Source organism: Mustelus asterias, chromosome 26, assembly GCF_964213995.1.
Source record: "Mustelus asterias chromosome 26, sMusAst1.hap1.1, whole genome shotgun sequence".
Lineage (NCBI taxonomy): Eukaryota > Metazoa > Chordata > Chondrichthyes > Carcharhiniformes > Triakidae > Mustelus > Mustelus asterias.
In genome coordinates, this window is record NC_135826.1 from 14,051,982 (window position 1) to 14,071,039 (window position 19,058).

General features: G+C 46.6%; 1 protein-coding gene across 1 annotated transcript in view; it reads left to right on the forward strand.

The window, feature by feature from the left end:
* LOC144479463 (receptor-type tyrosine-protein phosphatase delta-like) overlaps positions 1-19,058 on the forward strand; it is a 526,436-nt gene that overhangs the window by 412,556 nt on the left and 94,822 nt on the right. Inside the window, exons 27-28 of the mRNA XM_078198154.1 lie at positions 10,228-10,325; positions 15,513-15,636. Coding sequence (XP_078054280.1) covers positions 10,228-10,325; positions 15,513-15,636 — 222 coding nt within the window. The remainder of the gene's footprint in view (positions 1-10,227; positions 10,326-15,512; positions 15,637-19,058) is intronic.

Below are 19,058 nucleotides of genomic sequence, written 5' to 3' on the forward strand. Positions count from 1 at the left end.
AAATGAACTGCAAAAGGCATGTTTTAAAAGCTTTTGAATTTTAAAAATTAGATGAAGGAAATGGTGTTACTATTGATGGCGAACTGGCTGTGTGCAGTTTTTCAACATCATTTTCAGTTATAGTTTTTCAGATCAGATTATTCACTGGCGGTGGATTGGACACTGATTAAAAATGCTTATTTTTTGCGATAAACCTATTTTGAAACTCTGCGAGGTTGCCACTCTTAAGTAAATCAAGAAATGTAATTTTTAAAAATTATTAAAAGTTATGTTCGAAAATGGTGCTCACTGGTTCACGACAGATTCTGCGTACAGTGATTACGTTGACTAAGTTGAGCCTATACTCCATAGAATCCCTACAGTGCAGAATGAGGCTATTCGGCCCATTGAGTCTGCACCAACCTTCCAAAAGAACATCTTACCCAGCCCCGCCCCCCACGCCTCCCCGCATCCCCCTGTCCTCCGTTCTATCCCCATAACCCTGCACATTTACCATAGCTAATCCACCTAATCTACACATCTTTGGACATGAAGGGGCAATTTCCCATGACCAATCCACCTAACCTGCACATCCCTAGACCCCGGGAGGAAACCGGCGCACCCGGAGGAAACGCACGCAGACACGGGGGAAATGTACAAACTCCACAGGGACAGTCACCTGATGCTGGAATCGAACCCAGGTCCCTGGCGCTATGAGGTAGCAGAACTAACCACTGTGCCACCCTCATTGGAGTTTAGAGGAATGAGAGGTGATCTTATAATATAAGATTCTGAGGTGGTTCGACAGGGTAGATGCTGAGACAATGTTTCCCCTCATTGGGGAACCTACAACTCGGGGGTACAGCTTTAGAATAAAGGTGTCTCATTTAGGATGGAATTTCTTCTCTCAAAGGGTCATTAATCTTTAGAGTCTTCTTCCACAGAGAATAAAGTCAAGACTGAGTTAGACAGACTTTGACCTACAAGGAAACAATGATTGTGGAGTACAGGCAGGAGAGTGGAGGCTACAGTCCGATCAGCTGCGATCTTATTTGAATGGAGGAACAAGCTCAAAGGGCTACATGACCTAGTACTTTCTTATGTGATACTCCGAGCAGGAACCCAAGGGGGGGGAAAAAACACTTGTCAAAACTCGCACGAATTAGAGTACAATTTCTGTCCATTCCAGTGATTGCGTCCAAACTAAAAACCTCAGGACCATTTCATTTCCTGCTCCTCTCTCTTTCGCTTCCCCCTTTCAGACCCCCTGACTAGGTACACACAAAGCACAGTTGCCACCAACAAACCAATCATACAGGGCTTTTTCACAGAATCATAGAATCCCTACAGTGCAGAAGGGGGCTATTCGGCCCACTGAGTCTGCACCGACCACAATCCTACCCAGGCCCTAGCCCTACATATTCACCCTGCTAATCCCCCTGACACTAGGGTCAATTTATCACAGCCAATCAACCTATCTCGCATATCTTTGGACCCCTTTTCGCACCCCAACAACATAGTTAAGGACTAAGTAGTAACCCAGCTTAATAATATTGCAAAGTGATTTTACATAAAATCAGCAAATATACAAAAATCATTTCAGATTAAATTACATTCAAGAAAGATGGAAGGGGCATGAGGAGGAAGTTGGTGAAAATCATTATCGGGGCAAAATAAGCTTTCATTAAAAAGGCATGGGGTAATGGAGGGGTGGATTTATTACAGATAATCACATCTGACTAACTTGACAGAATTGCTTTAATGAGTCTGTGATTCTTCAGCCCGTGCGCTCATGCGCAGATTACACTGGGCTGGAACATCGTGTGGAAGGAACCATTTGTTCCGGGCCCCCCAATTAGTTCCGGACCCCAGTGTAATCTGGTTCAGCCCCAGTGTGGGAGGGGTGGGGGAGATTAGCATATTTAAATACTTATTAGCTTGGAGCTGGATTCTCTGAGCTCCTGCAATTCACCGGGCACAGCGGAAACCCAACGCGAATCGCTTATGGCAAACAGAAACAGAGTCCAGTCGGGACAGCCATGTCGGGGGGGGGGGGGGGGCTCGGAGGCCATTGAGGCCCCTGGATAGTTGTGGAGATGGCTGGGCAGTGCCCGCATAGATCGGGTGGACTCTCAAAGGCTTTTTCCCAGGGTGGAAATGGCTGCTACGAGAGGACACAGGTTTAAGGTGCTGGGGGGTAGGTACAGGGGAAATGTTAGGGGGAAGTTTTTCACACAGAGGGTGGTGGGCGAGTGGAATTGGCTGCCATCAGTGGTGGTGGAGGCAAACTCAATAAGGTCTTTTAAGAGACTCCTGGATGAGTACATGGGACTTAATAGGATGGAGGGTTATAGGTAGGTCTAAAAGGTAGGGATATGTTTGGCCCAACTTGTGGGGCTGAAGGGCCTGTTTTGTGCTGTAGTTTTTCTATGTTTCTAATCAATGCCGCAGTCGATACATTACGGGCGATACGGTGGCACAATGGATAGCACTGCTGCCTCACAGCACCAGGGACCCAGGTTCGATTCCCAGCTTGGGTCTTTTTCTGTGTGGGGTTTGCACGTTCTCCCCGTGTCTGCATGGGATTCCTCCGGGTGCTCCGGTTTCCTCCCGGTCTGCGGGTTAGGTGCATTGGCCACACTAAATTGCCTCTTAGTGTCCAGGGATGCGTAGGTTAGAGGGATGAGCGGGGTTAATGTGTGAGCTTACGGGGATAGGGATATGTTCGGCACAACTTGTGGGGCCGAAGGGCCTGTTTTGTGCTGTAGTTTTTCTATGTTTCTATGTTTCTATTGCCCCGGCAGTGCCAGGTTGGCATTGCTAGTTTCAAACTGTCAGGTTGCCAGGGTGGCACTGGCAAGGGACAGGGTCTTTAGGGTCTTTAGGGTTTATCTGTAATAAATCCTTTTCATCTCCAAGTTACAGTGAAGGACCGCTTGTTCCGCCTGTGCCACCCCTCCCACAAACATCGTGATCCCCCCTTAGACACGGTGCATACACATTAACCCCGCTCATCCCTCTAACCTACGCATCCCTGGACACTAAGAGGCAATTTAGTGTGGCCAATGCAGCCCCATAGTGAGGTACCGCTCATTGGAAGGGATGGCAGGCGGGTCACTCTCATGCTGCGTGGTGTGGGTGCAGGAGAGGGAGCGCGGGATGACCCGAACATTTATTGACTGAGGGGAGGTTGACCCTCCGGGGTCGAGGGTATGCACCGTGTCTAAGGGGGGATCACGATGTTTGTGGGAGGGGTGGCACAGGCGGAACAAGCGGTCCTTCACTGTAACTTGGAGATGAAAAGGGAGCCCTGACCTCTGAGGAGCCAGTCTTGCTGTCATCTTTAAATTCCCACTTAAAGTAATGTCTAAGTGTAATTGAACTGAGATCTGAATCACACCGAGCCTCCCAGCGGGAATCTCACCGGGTTTCCCACCGCGGACAACATTTAGAAATGTTTTGGGAGAATTGCGCCTGAGGTGTAGCAGGGTCGGGCAGCAGATACTGTATATCTGGACTTCCAGAAGATATTCAGCTAAGTTCCACACGGTAGCTATTAAGAGGATTAAATTAAAGGGACGGTGTGGACACAAAATTAACACTGTGACAGGAAACAAAAGATGGAATGATGTTTTGTAGATTTGCAGAGGTGTTCACAGAGGGATTGTTTTGGGTCCATTACCATTTTCTTTGATCAACTGTAGACTCAAGTGTAGGGAGCAGCATTATAAAGTTTACAGATGATACAAAGCCTGGTTGGGTAGAAGGTAGCGATGAGGATAGTTCTGGGCTTTAGAGTGACACGGAAAGGGTGTGAAATGGGCAGAACAATGGCAGATGGATTTCAGTGCCAAATCAAGCGATGCACTTTGAGGAAACTCTTTTAGAAAGTCTGTATACTATAAATGGCACAATTTTGAAAAATGTAGATCATCATAGGCAGCTTAGTGTGAAAATACACAAATCCTTACAGTTGGCAGGGCAAGTAGAATCAGCATATGAATCACTTGGGTTTATAAATAGAGGAATAGAATGGAGATCATGCTAGAATTTTATAAATGACAGTTTTGGAGAGGAGATGGCCTAGTGGTATTATGTGGGCGGCACGGTGGAACACTGGTTAGCACTGCTGCTTCACAGCTCCAGGGACCCAGGTTCAATTCTGGCCTTGGATGAATGTCTATGTGGAGTCTGCACGTTCTCCCCGTGTCCGCATGGGTTTCCTCACACTGTCCAAAGATGTGTAATTAGGTAGATTAACAGGGTAATTATCTGGGGTTACGGGAATAGGGCCTGGGTGGGATGCTGTGTCGGAGAGTCGGTGCAGAATCGATGGGCCAAATGGCCTCCTTCTGCACTGTAGGGATTCTATGGATAATTTGGGCACCACACTTCAGGAAGGATGTACTGCCCATGGAAGATGTAGAGAGGAGGTTTACCAGGCGGTTACCAGGGATGACGGGCTTCAGTTATAAAGAGAGGCAGAAAAAGTTTTGACTGTTCTTCTTGGAACAGAGAATGTGAAAAGATGACCGAATAAAGGTTTTCAAGATAATGAAAGGTTTGATACAGAGGATATAGGGAAAATGGATTCCCTCAGCAGAATGGATCAATAACTAAAGGTCATGAATTCTAAATCATTGGAAAAAGATCTAGAGGGAGAAATTTTTCATTGAGAGTTGCCAGGATCTGAAATACTCAATCTGAAAAGATGAGCTCGGCTATTCCATCAATAATTTTGAAAGGAAGTTGAGCAGTTACTTGAGGGTGAGGAGTTAACAAACAATAGACAAGGATATGGGACTCAGCACAACAGCACTTTCAAGGAGCCAGCTCCAACTACGGCAGGCCAAATGGCCTCCTCCTGTGGTGTGAGATCTTATATTTCTCTGAAATTCAGATAACATGCTGATCCAGACAGGCCTAAATCTATTAGAACTGGGTTTCGACTGGAAGACAAGGTGACTCAAAAGAGCTAAGTTACACATTGCTAGCACCGGTAGGCTGTTAGTCTGTAATCGAAAGGGGGTAGAATTTATCTTTTATATATTCAATCATAGAATCCCAACAGTGCAGAAAGAGGCCATTTGGCCCATAGAGCTTGCACTGACAACAATTCCAACCATCCACTTAACCCAGGTATTTACCCTGCTAGTCTCCCTGACGCTAAGGGGCAATTTAGAACGGTCAATCAACCTAATCCGCACATTTTTGGACTGTGGGAGGAAACTGGAGCACCCGGAGGAAACCCATGCAGACACGGGGAGAATATACAAACTCCACACAGACAGTGACCCAAGGCAGGAATTGAACCCGGGTCCCTGGCGCCGTGAGGCAGCAGTGTTCACCACCGTGCCACCGTGTTGCTTTCTTTTAACTCCAGTCTTGCTCTATAGTTCAAAAAAGATGTTGCGTTTGCCAGCATCTTATCACATGGCTCAGTGCTGCACAGTAACATTGCACAATTGCTGTTGGCCGCACCGTAAGTGCAGGGTTGGCGAGTGAGCACCACTCAATAAGGCGGCGATCAGTGCAACTCAAGCGCAGTGGCAGACTTCGGAGATGGCGATGTCAGACTGGGTTGGGAATGCAGGCATGAACATGAAAAAAGAAACACCCTTCCCTTTTCCATTCTGCCCATCAACCTGGAGCCGTGCTCCCTTTGTCATCCCTTTGGAAGGATCCTGGTCTTGTAGGCGATGGAGCTTTGTTTCTTTAAATGCTGACACGTCGACACACCTGTTTTGACAATGCGTTGTTTTTTTTTGGAGCTCTCTGGGTAACATTATAGTCATCCCCGACACTGCTCAGCTCCTGATCTTCCGTTGCTCCAAGAGACAAGTCCAACACCTTACGAATAAAGAGAAAAGTTGGTCTGCAGCGAGGTATAATTAGCATAGGTAACACTGCAGACTTTAGCAGCATTTGTGGGATGAAGTAGAATGTAATATAAATGGAAATGAATCTGGCTTCTGCGAGATTCAACCTTTCGATATCCATCCACCTCAGTGATGCATTGGACTCAGCTGCGCGCCTAAGTGCCACTGAGCTTTTTTAAGTCACAGATGCATTAACTCATTATTGTGTGGATTGTTTGGGAGTTCTCGCCCACCTGCTGAAGAATACCCCTGCTGCGGGATGAAATGTATTTTTTTTTTGTAAGCTCAATTTTTCCTAAATCTATTGTCAGCATCAATCAAACACTCCCAGCTCAGGCGTAGCACAGGATAGGTGCACAGCAGGTTGTCAGCTAAGTCTCAAACATATACCTCTCGCTGCACCGCATTGACATTTCCAGTTCCACGCCAGTTCATCTGTGAGATTTGAGGCCTTTTTTCTTTGTGAGCATCGATCGTCCCTTTTTGAAACGCGCAGCAGATACTGGAAGAGTGGGGGAAGGCCAGAGGATGAAGCACCATCAGTCTGTGCATATATCACACTGACAGTAATGTAAACTGGGCTCCACACCGCACCTTTCACAACATCCTTGGGTGAAGCTATGGACCGTTTGGGTCAACACGCTGCTTCACTGCAGTCACCATAATTCATGGCGGAGCCTCTGACAGGCAGTGTGTGACCAGTGTATTCAACCGCAAGCCGGCGTCACTGCTGAGCTCCCTTCTCACTCAACATCAAACACACACAAGCACTCTCTCTGCCAGCAGGAAGGGTGGCCAGTGTTCCCCCCCTTTAACCAGGGCAACTAAACCCTCTGCCTCCACGCATGCCCATCCTATGTCAGGGTGGGTGGCAGAGATTGCAATGGTGTTAGCATCAATGTGTCACCATATAGATGGTGTGGTAGAACCAGACCCCCACCCTATCCCACACATTTACCCCACTAATTCCCTAACCTGCCCGTGATGAATGAATTGTGGAGCCTTGGGTTGTTTGTAAAATATCACCCGTTGTAGGGCGGACCTCCTCAAGTCCCCCTGCTTGAGCCCTGATTAGTCGGTGTGCTCCAAGAATCTGGAGCCGCCCGGGGGAGAAAGAATCCAGCTCCGCCTGCAAACGGAATCCTCCTGGAAGCTCTTTGACCGTGAGAGAAGTCATTGATGACTTCCTGGTTGAATGGCCTTCTGCCTCACATAGACAGGTTTTGCACAGGAACCGTGCCACAGTGAAGTAGCAGGGAGTGGAGAGGGGACCATTGTCATCAATAGAGTTATAGCCCAGTAGAAGTCAGCACCTTCAAGAACTGGATGGGGCGAAGACATATTGGTCGGAATCTTGCCACCGTTCACACCGACGCAGTGAATGGAGATTTGGCCGGCCACCAAATTCTCCGTCTTCGCTGTGGAAGGACCGTGGTGTGAACGGCCGGTTAGATTGCACCCGTTAGGTCAAAAGGGCGGAGTGGAGAAATCATTAAAAGAGTGAGCGTTTTCAGGGCCTGGTAGTTTTAATAGCGGCACAATGGCACCCAAGCCAGACCGAGTAAAGCTTCACTGAGGCTTTTAATGAGGTCTCGACTGGGGAGTTCAACGTTCCAAAGGTCTGTGAGGTGAGGGAAGGAAAACTGCAATGTAGGAACACAACCAGTCCCACCCACCACCACATACACTAACCCCCTCCCCTCCCCCTCGCCCCCTCCCCCACTCCCCCTCCCCACACTCCCGCCCCTCCCTCTCAGGCAATTATTGACAACAAGGAACCCAGTGGAGGGAAAGAGCAAAACGAGAGGCAGCTTCTTTAATGTTGTGCGCACATCATAAACTGGGGGAGTGCGTGGAAATTATTGGGTGATGGACCCAAACACAGCCGCAAGGCTTCCCTCTCTCCAGTCTATATTGGTGTTTTGTGACACATTTCCACTCTTTTCCCTTTGCAGCATAGCTAACTGTAATGATGGCCCACCACAAAAACTGATGATGATTTCATGCTTGCTTCTCATCTCTGTGCTGCCTGGATTTTAATATCCATACTGTCTGCTTCAAATGATCCAACTCTGCTGATTCTGTAACAGGGCTTGAAATTCTCCATAGCAATCAGAAAAACTCTATCCACCATCTCCGCAAGTGGGCCTGTAATTCCCTTTCGGAACCCTCGCTTCTGCGGGAAGCCTGATACAAGATTGGGGAAGGAGAGGGGGTGGAGGAAGGAGGAATCCAGAGAAGCACAAGCATCAATTGGAATGTTGGGAGACAATGGCAGCGCAGTATTGTCACTTGTACCTCAGAATGAAAGGCCTTGTCTACCCCAATGGACAGCAAGGCTGTCAGCATCGGGAAAGGATAAGGGGCAGGTGTCTGTCCTCATTCTGCAGGTTATCCATTTCAAGTTATCAGTGATGGCATTCAACATGAATCTGTGACAAATTTAGCAGCACAATATTACGTGGTAAATAGGAACTCAATCGCCTTGACATTCCTGACTTCATGCAGCTTGTAAATACCAATGCCAACAAGTCAGAATTTCCTGACTGGAGAATAACCTTGACATACCTCGAATTCAGTCTGGGCCCAGTTCACTCAAATGTGCTCAGTGGCCATCAGGGTCTTTTTCAGCATGTTAGATGCAAAGAATGCCCCCCCCCCCCCTGCCCCCAGGTCAGTTAATCTCCAAGGAGAGCTACAAACAGACTGGCACACTACATCTGACAGGTTGCTCAGGTATGTGTCACTACTGCAGATACTAGGCTGAAAGCAAATGGATGTTCTCAATGTCTTTGGGAATTGAGATGTTTGACACATAGCAATCATGCACGTCCTCGGTGCACACTAATGATTGTTTTCCTCAGGATGTCTCCCTCCCGAAATTGTTATTGGTTCCTTCCTTTCCTGCTGCCTCTGCCAATCTTCTGAGGCCCAACCCATTGTCGTGTCATCAATGATGCCAATCCTACATTGATCCCTTGACTGAGTATGACTGAAGCTCAGTAACAACCCGCTGAAGTTCTTCTCCCCTCCAGTGGCCTTGGTCTGAGCTTGAAGACTACCCATGGCTTCACAATGAGAATTCGGCTGACTAAGAGTTTCAAAACCACATCCCAATATCCCACAGCCAAGCGCTCCCCCAATTTGCCCCTCGATTAAATCGTTTATTGAATTCCCCCCGATCCCCACTGAGTTGGCAGCTTCACTGCTCTGCTATTGCTGCTGATCTCACATTGGTGGATGAAGAGGGAGCTGAGTTGACTCGATGGTCAATTAAACACAAGAATTAGAAGCAGGAACTGGCTATTCAGCCCCTCAACCTCAGGCCTGCTTCACCATTCAGTAAGATCACGGCTGAACTGATTGTGGCCTCAACTCCCTTTTCTGTCTGCCACACATTGTGTTGGTTCCCTGACTGATCAAAAATCTACCAACAGGAAGACACGAATGAGCCAATTAAAGAAAAACAGCTCATTGAGTAGAGTCAGTCACCCAAACAGGACCTGTCGACATTGTGTCTTAAACACAATTAGTATTGCATTTGGTTTGATGTTGCAGAAGGAAGACATTTTTGGATAGAACTCTAAAAAGTCAGTCACCCCCCGCGGCGTGTTTTCCGCCGGCGGCTCACCATTGGTTGCCGGCTGGATCTTCTGGTCATGCTGTGGTCTATGTCGTTTTTTTTATGACTGGCCCCGGCGGGAGCCACCTTCGACAGGACCGGAAGGAACAGCCGGCAGAAAGGGCTGGAAAATCACGCCCCAAGTGTGAATAGAAACCCGATGAAGGACATGATCAGGCACCTTTATTCAAAAATGGTTATTCTAAAAAGTTCCAACCTTCTTGAATCATGTTTGACTCTTGATTATAACAACCTGCAAACCCCAGGGTTAGAAGACCAGTTAGTTTTACTCCTACATGTTTGATGGTAGTTGGAAACCTCGAACGAGAAAGGTTGGTGCCCCTTGCCTTTCCTGAAGCGGGGGGGAGGGGGGGGGGGTGGAGGGGAGAAGGAATCAGAAAGGCAAAATGTGGCAATAGTTATAGAAACTGATGAGGGGGTGATCCAACATGTCAATGTGGAAAGGAGAATGATTGAAGGCAGATCCCAGAACTTTAGGGAAATAAGTGAGAAGCTGTACTGAGTGGATTCCGGCATGTTTCCCTTAATGAAAGATGGGTTCACTGCCATTTATTGTGTAACAAATTTCAAGCCCTGATGGTGTAATGTTCTAAACACACATGATCCTCCTCTATTCTCATTCCAGCCTTTCCATACAGGACTGCTGATTGAATTGACGTGAATTGCTGTGCTGTTGTCTTGTGTTTTTTTTAAAAAGTGATATCACTCTGTTCTGTCCTTTCATAGGCATGATAAGCCATCCGCCCATCCCCATTGCAGAGCTGGCCGACCATACAGAACACCTGAAAGCAAACGACAATCTGAAGTTTTCGCAGGAGTATGAGGTAAAGCATAATTTATCTTCCAAATCAAGTAACAATCACATGAGTGTCGCTGCTGGAGCTTCTCATCTTGCATGGGAATGGGACAATGGGAAGGCCATGGCATCGTGGTATTGTCACTGGATGAGTAACCCAGAGACCCAGGGTAATGCTCAGGGGACCCAGGTTCAAATCCCACCATGGGAGATGGTGAAATTTGAATTCAATAAAAATCTGGAATTAAAAGTCCAATGATCTTAGAATCCCTACAGCACAGAAAGAGGCCATTCGGCCCATCGAGTCTGCACCGACCACAATCCCACCCAGGCCCTATCCCCATACCCTTACATATTTACCCACTAATCCCTCTAACCTACGCATCCCAGGACACTAAGGGCAATTTTGGCATGGCCAATCAACCTAACCCGCACATCTTTGGACTGTGGGAGGAAACCAGAGCACCTGGAGGAAACCCACGCAGACACGAGGAGAATGTGCAAACTCCACACAGACAGTGACCCAAGCCGGGAATCGAACCCAGGTCCCTGGAGCTGTAAAGCAGCAGTGCTAACCACTGTGCTACCGTGCCGCCATTGATGACCATGAAACATTGCCGATTGTCGCAAAAACCCACCTGGTTCACTAATGTCCTTTAGGAAAGGGAATCTAGACTTCCCTGGAGTCTACAGGTGACTCCAGACCCACAGCACTGTGGTTGATTCTTAAATTTCTTCAGGGATGGGCAATAAATGCTGAGTTAAAGTCCAACAGGTTTATTTGGTAGCAAATGCCATTAGCTTTCGGAGCGCTGCTCCTTTGTCAGATGGAGTGGATATCTGCTCTCAAATAGGGCACACAGAGACACAAACTCAAGTTACAGAATACTGGTTAGAATGTGAATCTTTACAGCTAATCAAGTCTTAGAGATACAGACAATGTGAGTGTCAATGTGAGTGTCAATGTGTCTCCACTCACATTGTCTGTATCTTTAAGCCTTGATTAGCTGTAAAGATTCACATTCTAATCAGTATTCTGTAACTTGATTTTGTGTCTCTGTGTGCCCTGTTTGAGAGCAGATATCCACTCCATCTGACAAAGGAGCAGCGCTCCGAAAGCTAATGGCATTTGCTACCAAATAAACCTGTTGGACTTTAACCCGGTGTTGTTAAAACTCTTACTGTGTTTACCCCAGCCCAACGCCGGCATCTCCACATAATAAATGCTGACCCAGCCAGCGATGTCCACCTCCCATGAACGAATCAAAAAATTCGGAAGAATACCAAATTGTAAAGGAAACAGCAATTTATCCTACTTGAGCTGATTGGTTGGGAAGTGGACTCTGGTAGAGGCGTTGCCATGGAAAAGGCACTAGCTTTCTAATAATTGACAGTTAACTGCCAAGCTTTGTTTAAGTTTAAACCAGGCAAGGTGACTGACTGGTCAAGACATTGCCCTGGGGAATGAACGAGGGTTTGTCTGTTGCCCAGCAAGGCTGCCAAAAAGCTTCGACAGCATGTATATATTTCAGCAACACTCGAGTTTTGATGTAACTTGGCCACAAGTGATCTCACTGTGGGAACCCCCAATGGCTTTGCAGTGATGTAATGATGACTCGTACAGGCCACAAGTGTCCAGCTTCCATTCCCTAAGTTGAATGTTGTAATAGGGAAGTATTTGGCAAAGGTTCCTGCTTCTGATACCTGAGTTGCGGCCTGTGGTGAAAGGTGCCTGTGTGTGTGTGTGTTTTAGGATGCAAACACTGGGGGAAACAGAATGAAAAGCGAATTGGAAGGAAATAGTTATTTGATAACTCTGCACCACAGGATGCATGGCTCCTTCTGTGCTGTGAGATTGTATGATTCTATGCTTCCAGCTTTGTATGAATCGCTTTTAAGAGGCTAATAGTGCCAAGCATTTAACATTAGGTAATTAACTTCTTCCACATCTAGCTGCAGATTGTAATTATTTAACTAACAGATTAGGAGAAAGAGGAAGAACAGAAAACAGAAATGAATAGATAGTTCTTTCAGGGAGCTGTCACAGGGACAGTGAACCAAGCGATTTCCTTCTATTCCCCGAAGCTCCATGACTAGGAAATTAGGAACATAGAAACATAGAAAAACTACAGCACAAACAGGCCCTTCGGCCCACAAGTTGTGCCGAACACATCCCTACCTTCTAGACCTACCTAATAGAAACATAGAAAAAAAAGGTAAAATATTTTCCATGGATTCTTCTCATTCTGTCCAACACAGATAAAAGCAGAGAGGAGGGACTGTTGTGGTGATGCTCAGCTTTGGCACGTGTTGTCAGAGAGGGCCCAACCTACTTTTCCTGACAGTTCTGAGAGCTCTGGATCAGTGCTGAAGGGAGTGGAGGTGCAGTGTCTCCCTGCAGACTGGGGAGTCAGGCCAGAGGACCAGCTAGCTTCTCCTGTGAGACCATTGCCTGTTCTCTGGGAAGAAGCCATGCAACCTCAACAACAATAACAGCTTACATTTATCTAATGCCTTTAACGTATTAATATCTCCAAAAGTTTTTTACAGGAACCTTACAAAGCAAAAGTAAGTAGACACAGGGTCACATAAGTCAAGACTAACACAGATGCCATAAGTTGAGTTAAATAAAGAGGTTGCGAGGAGGACCTTAAGGAAGAATGGAAGAGTGGAGAGTATTAGGGAGGGAATTCCAGAACGTAGGGCCTAGATAGCTGTGGGCATGGCTGCCAATGGTAAAGTGATTAGAATTGAGGAGGTACAAAGCAGATCCGACCAATATAAAGCTGTGATTACAACAGAAAAAAACATTAAAAGCTTGAGGTCTGTCCCTAAGGTGTTTCAGCAATCTCGAGTCAGCTTTTAGTGGGGTTCATTCAGCACCAGAAAACTGTACCCCATTTGTCAATGTCATGTGGAGATGTCACAAACTGGTTGACTTGGGGCATGGACCATATGTCATAGCAACATGGAAAAGGGTGGTCTTCCCAGACTTGGAGCTGAGATATATTGTTGGGTCTGGATCGAGCAGTTTCATTCTGCACCTAACCGTACGCTAACCGGGAGTGCCTTAAAATCGGAAATTTCTCAGCCCTCACCCTGCGTTATTTTCATAAATACAACATTCAGGAATTAGAAAGTTGAAACAAAAGGCTTGCGATTGTTCAGTTAAAATTTTGCTGTCCTTCATACAGATCATGAGGGGTTTTGATGGAGCAAGGAGGGGGAAAATAACCAGCAAGAACACTGGACGGGAAATTCTTTTACACCAAGTGTTATTATGGTCTGGAATACCCTGCCTGAAAGAATAGAGAATCAGATTTCTCAGGAACTTTCAAACTGTAATTGGCCATGTATTTTGTGTTTCTTTAATAAGATGTGAGTGTCACTGGCAAGGCCAGCATTTATTCCCATCCCTAATGGCCTCCTCCTGTGCTGTAGGGATTCTATGGTTCTAATTGCCCTTGAACTGAGTGGCTCGCTAGGCCATTTCAGAGGGCAGTTAAGAGTCAATCGCTTTGCTGAGGGTGTGGAGTCACATGTAGGTCAGACCGAGTAAGGATGACAGATTTCCTTCCCCAAAGGGACATGAATGATCCAAATGGGCTTTATTACAACAATCGATGGTAGTTTCATGTTCACCGTTGGTAGCCTTCAGTTCCAGATTTGTTAATTGAATCTAGCTGCCGTGGTGGGATTTGAAACCAGTGCCAGAATTTTCCAACTGTTCCTGCTGATGGGATCTTCCAGTCCCGCCAGCAGCGAACATCCGTCGCGGGTTTCCCGGCAGTGAAGTGGGGGGGGGGGATGGTCCATACATTGGGAAACCATGTTGGCAATGACAGGACCAGAAGATCCAACGGCAGGTCCAACCAGAAGGCCAATGGCAGGCCACCTCCGCTGCTGTGAAACATACAGCAGAGAGGGTGTGGAAAATCCCACCCTGTGTCCCAAGAGCATTAACCCTGGGTCTCTGGGTTACTCGTCCACCAACATTACCACTCTGCCATGAGGGACAGGCTTGGGCCCAGGCATAAACTGGACAGTTATTTTAAAGGGCTGATACAGGCACCACAGGCTGCATGGTTCCTTTCTGTGCTGCTGTAAGATTATAAGATTTTTCGTCTGTATAAATTTCTTTTAAAAGGCTAACAGTGCCAAGCATTTAACATTAGATAACTGACATTTTCTACCTCTAGCTGCAGATTGTAATCATTTAACTTGCTCTTTGAAGAACGATGTAATTCCCAATTATAGTCCAAACATACGCCTGTGGGCCAATTTAATGAGAAGGATTGGGAGCGGTACGTTGAGTATTTTTGTGGTAGGTTGCCCCTTTGCCAGTGACTTCCTACACATTAGTGTGATATGATACCAGGCTCCAGCTGACACAATCTGTTTATGTTTATATCTGTGTATGTCTAACACAGACACTTCCCACAGTTACATGGACTGATTCACCTCAGTAGTTCAAGGACCTCGTCACAATGCTGCTGCGGCTGAGTGTCAGTGCGTCCATATCGGGTAACACAGCACGGAGGTGGAAGCTCCGCTCCCACAAAGCAGCTCTTTGTATCTGCTCTCAAGTCATGGGCTGGACTTTGACTTGGAACGACATTGCAAAATGAGTCGGCAGCCTGGAGATAAAAACTGGGAGAGATAGAAAATAGGCCACTGATAACCAAAACAAACTGAGAAACAAAGAACAAAGAAAATTACAGCACAGGAACAGGCCCTCCAAGCCTGCACCGACCATGCTGCCCAGCTGAACTAAAACCCCCTACCCTTCCGGGGACCGTATCCCTCTATTCCCATCCTATTCATGTATTTGTCAAGAAGCCCCTTAAAAGTCGCTATTGTATCTGCTTCCACTACCTCCCCCGGCAGCGAGTTCCAGGCACCCACCACCCTCTGTGTAAAAGAAAACTTGCCTCGTACATTTCCTTTAAACCTTGCCCCTCGCACCTTTATCCTGTGCCCCCTAGTAATTGACTCTTCCACCCTGGGAAAAAGAATAGAAAAGCAATAAAGAATTGAAACAAATCGTGCTGGTCTGTAAATGAATGCTGCGTTGAAGAATGTGAGACTGAATGTTTTGTATCGATGATGTGATGAAGCACAATTTGAACGGATTTGGTCAAAAGAACCACAAATAATGTCTTTCTCTCTCTTTCTTTTACCTTCCCTCCCCCCCACTTTGACTCCAACCTGCCAGTCAATCGACCCCGGCCAGCAGTTCACATGGGAGCACTCAAACATGGAGGTTAACAAACCCAAGAACCGCTACGCCAATGTGATTGCATATGACCATTCCAGAGTTATATTGGCACCAATTGAGGGTAAGTCTCTATCTAGGACATTGCAGTAGGTCCTTAGCTATGGAGTTACATTCTCAGCTTTCCACAAGTGGAGGGGAGGACGGGGGGGAATGTCCCAGAGGTTAGTGGCAGCCCTGACCATTCAGTCCGTCTCCCTGAGCCATGTCATTTAGGGAATTGGGGCAGTGAGTTAGTGAACTAGAAGTTTAGTATTTCCCTGTGGGGAAAGGGTGATAAATGGAAATGTGAGCATATCTCTTCGCTAGCTCTAATGGTTTCAGTCAGGCCACTGATGTTGGCCTATTGGAGTATGAACTCCCTGATTAAGGATCCAATTGATGGGCCAATCAGGGAGTCTTTGCCCTGTACTGAACCGTGAGTGTCAGTTCCTCTGATACCCCCGGAGGTAGACTGCTAACTGTGAGCACTCTGTGTATTGCTGTTAGAGTTTGTAAATCAAGGGATTTTGGTAAAGAGACTTCAGTCTCCGCAGACTTATTACACTAGCAAGAGTAGTTCGATAAGCTATCTTGGACTGGGATTGGCATGTTGCCAAAATTGCTTCAAAAATGCAGAAGAAAATATTCCATTATTGTTAATTTTATTTCATTGTGCATAACCCAAACCAATTTAACTTTGTATGAGGCACCAGTGTATATATGGCCATTAGACTGTCTTTCCTGAAATGGATGAGGGCCTATGTCATTTACAACTACCTTCATAACTGCAAATCATGCTAATTGGTGTAGAGTTACAACTAAAATGATACTTTATCAGAGTCAAAGGTGTATTTACTGAAGGAAATGTAACTAGAATTCCAAAATGGTCCACAACTAGAACCGCTCTGCAATACACAGCTTTCATCACCCAGGATGCGGCCTCAGGTTTTCTGAATGAATAAGGAACAACTGTGATCGTATAGAATAAAAAGGAAGGGCAGAAATAGGATTACAATAACAAGCCCCACTCGAAGTACTGACACAGATACTGAACCAAAGCTCCTCCCCCCCACCCCTCTCCCCCCCACGTGGTGTTATTTTTATAGTTCTACATAAAGCAGGTGGTCTGAAGGTCAGGAACCAGGACCTGGGGCTAGACTTTCATTGAAATTCAGCCCAAATCCTAACCGAAAACACAGCCAGCCCAAGTTCAACTGAATGTGGCTGGCAAGATTCAGTCATGGTACAGTCAAGACGCACAATTCAAACTTCTCCTCGAATCATAATTTTTGGGAAAAAATGACCCAAGTTGTGATAAAGTGCAAATCTACTTGATGTCCAAGATGTATTTGGAGGGAGCTTTATTTTTTAATTAATTTGTGGGACAAGGGTAATTCTGGCTTACCAGCATTTATTGCCCATCCCTAGTTCCCCGAGGGCAGTTGAGAGTCAACCGCATTGCTATGGCTCTGGAGTCACATGTGGGCCAGGTAAGGATGGCAGATTTCCTTCCCTAAGGGACATTAGTGAATCAGATGGGTCTTCCTGACAGTCAACAATGATTTTGTGGTCATCAATACGTTCTTAATTCCAGAATGTCTTTATTGAATTCAAAATTCATCTGCCGTGGTGGGATTCGAACCTGGGTCCCCAGAACATTAGCTGAGTTTCTGGATTAATAGTCTAGCAGTAATACCACTAGGCCATCACCTCCCCACACCATGAACTTACTTCTATTGATCTTTGCAAATTGAAGCTCAGGTTTGCCCCTTTAATCAGGTGTATTTGAAATTTCCCTTTGCTTAATTGGCATACTTTGTGTGATATTATTCTCTATCCCAGCCTCCTTCATGCTTTGCAGTCGACGTAATGCTATTTTAGGCTAGAATTGTTAAACAAATTTTAACCTTTGATCTGTTGCCATGGGTAACATGAGGGATTTGTAATATTTTGAAAATGCAGGAGTAGAGTGGCCCAGAAAATCCAGTTTGTGCTGCATCTGATGGGGGGAATTTAGTTCCAACCCAAGAGCGGGCTGGATAATGGGTTGGAGGCACATCATGAGGTGCGAATGCATGAGATGGAGAGCCCATCCATCGCCTTCCCAAACGCCCCTGATGAGGTCAGGGGCAGGGAAGGCCGAGCACAGCCTTCCCACCCAGAGGTCAATTGAGGCCCTTAAGTGGTCAATTAAGGGCCTCATCCCATCGCCATTGTAGCTTGGACACGGCATTCACCACATGGGCTAGATATACTATGGTGGCTTCCCTGTGGGTGAGGTCAGAGGACCCTCCTGATCAGGCACCCGGTGTCCCTCAACAGCATGGGCCAATCCCTCTGAAGATTAAACTGCACGAAGACATTGTGTCTTCACTGACCTTGTAGATGTATGCAGCAGAGCCCAGTACAACACTACGTTCTCATACAGGTGATGGTGTGGATGAGGTTAGATGAAGGATTTGCCGTTGGTTTACTTTCTCTATCCTTTCCTTCTCTCCTGCTGCCAGCTCCTAGAATCCCTAGAGTGCAGAAGGAGGCCATTTGGCCCATTGGACCTGCACCGACAGCAATCCCACACAAGCCAAATCCCCGTAACCCCACATATTTACCCTGCTAATCCCCTGATACTAAGGGGCAATATAGAATGACCAGTCATCCTAACCCGCACATCTTTGGAATGTGGGAGGAAACCGGAGCACCCGGAGGAAAACCACGCAGACAGGGGAAGAACGTGCAAACTCCACACAGACAGTGACCCAAGGCCGGAATTGAACCCGGGTCCCTGACGCTGAGAGGCAGCAGCGCTAACCACTGTGCCACTGTGTCACCCCATTTGGAAAGAAATGCAATGGCTGAAATTCTTCCCCTCCCACAGCAGATTGTGCTGTAGCAGTGGCGGCTCGCCATTGGCTGCCAGGAGGATTTTCCAGTCCCGCCAAAGTCAATGGCAATTTACATGGCTGGCAGCGGGGTCAATTCCAGTGAGACTGGAAGATCCCACCGGCAAGAAGGGCCAGGAAGTCCAACCCAATGTGTTTCCTTCTGAACACCGTTACTGCACCAATGGAGGTGGGCCCTTGTTTGTTTGTCTATAAACAGTGGCAGGAATTCTCCAGTCTCGCATGTCCCCCTGCTGCTGCCAGCGAGTACGGAGAACTTGGTGCTCAGCATTTTTTAAAAGATCTACTAACGTGTGAAGATGGGGCAAATTGATTTGTTTTTAGAATATTGTGTGGTGTTGTATTTACAATATTGTCGATTGTTCTAGAATGCTGTGATTGCCTCAGCTGCTGGGCTGAAATTTGCCACAGCTGTCAAAACGTGAGCAGAGCTTTCAGAGCAGGTTGTTGGATATTGATTGGCCTGAAGCCTCCTCAGTGAGATGGAAGTTCTGAATAAAATCATTTCTTGTTTCAGCTTTTTAGTTACAGAGCATCAACCAGGCAGAGTGAGCCTCAGGGAAAAGCAACATAATTGTAATAAGGTTGAGTTAATACGATGATA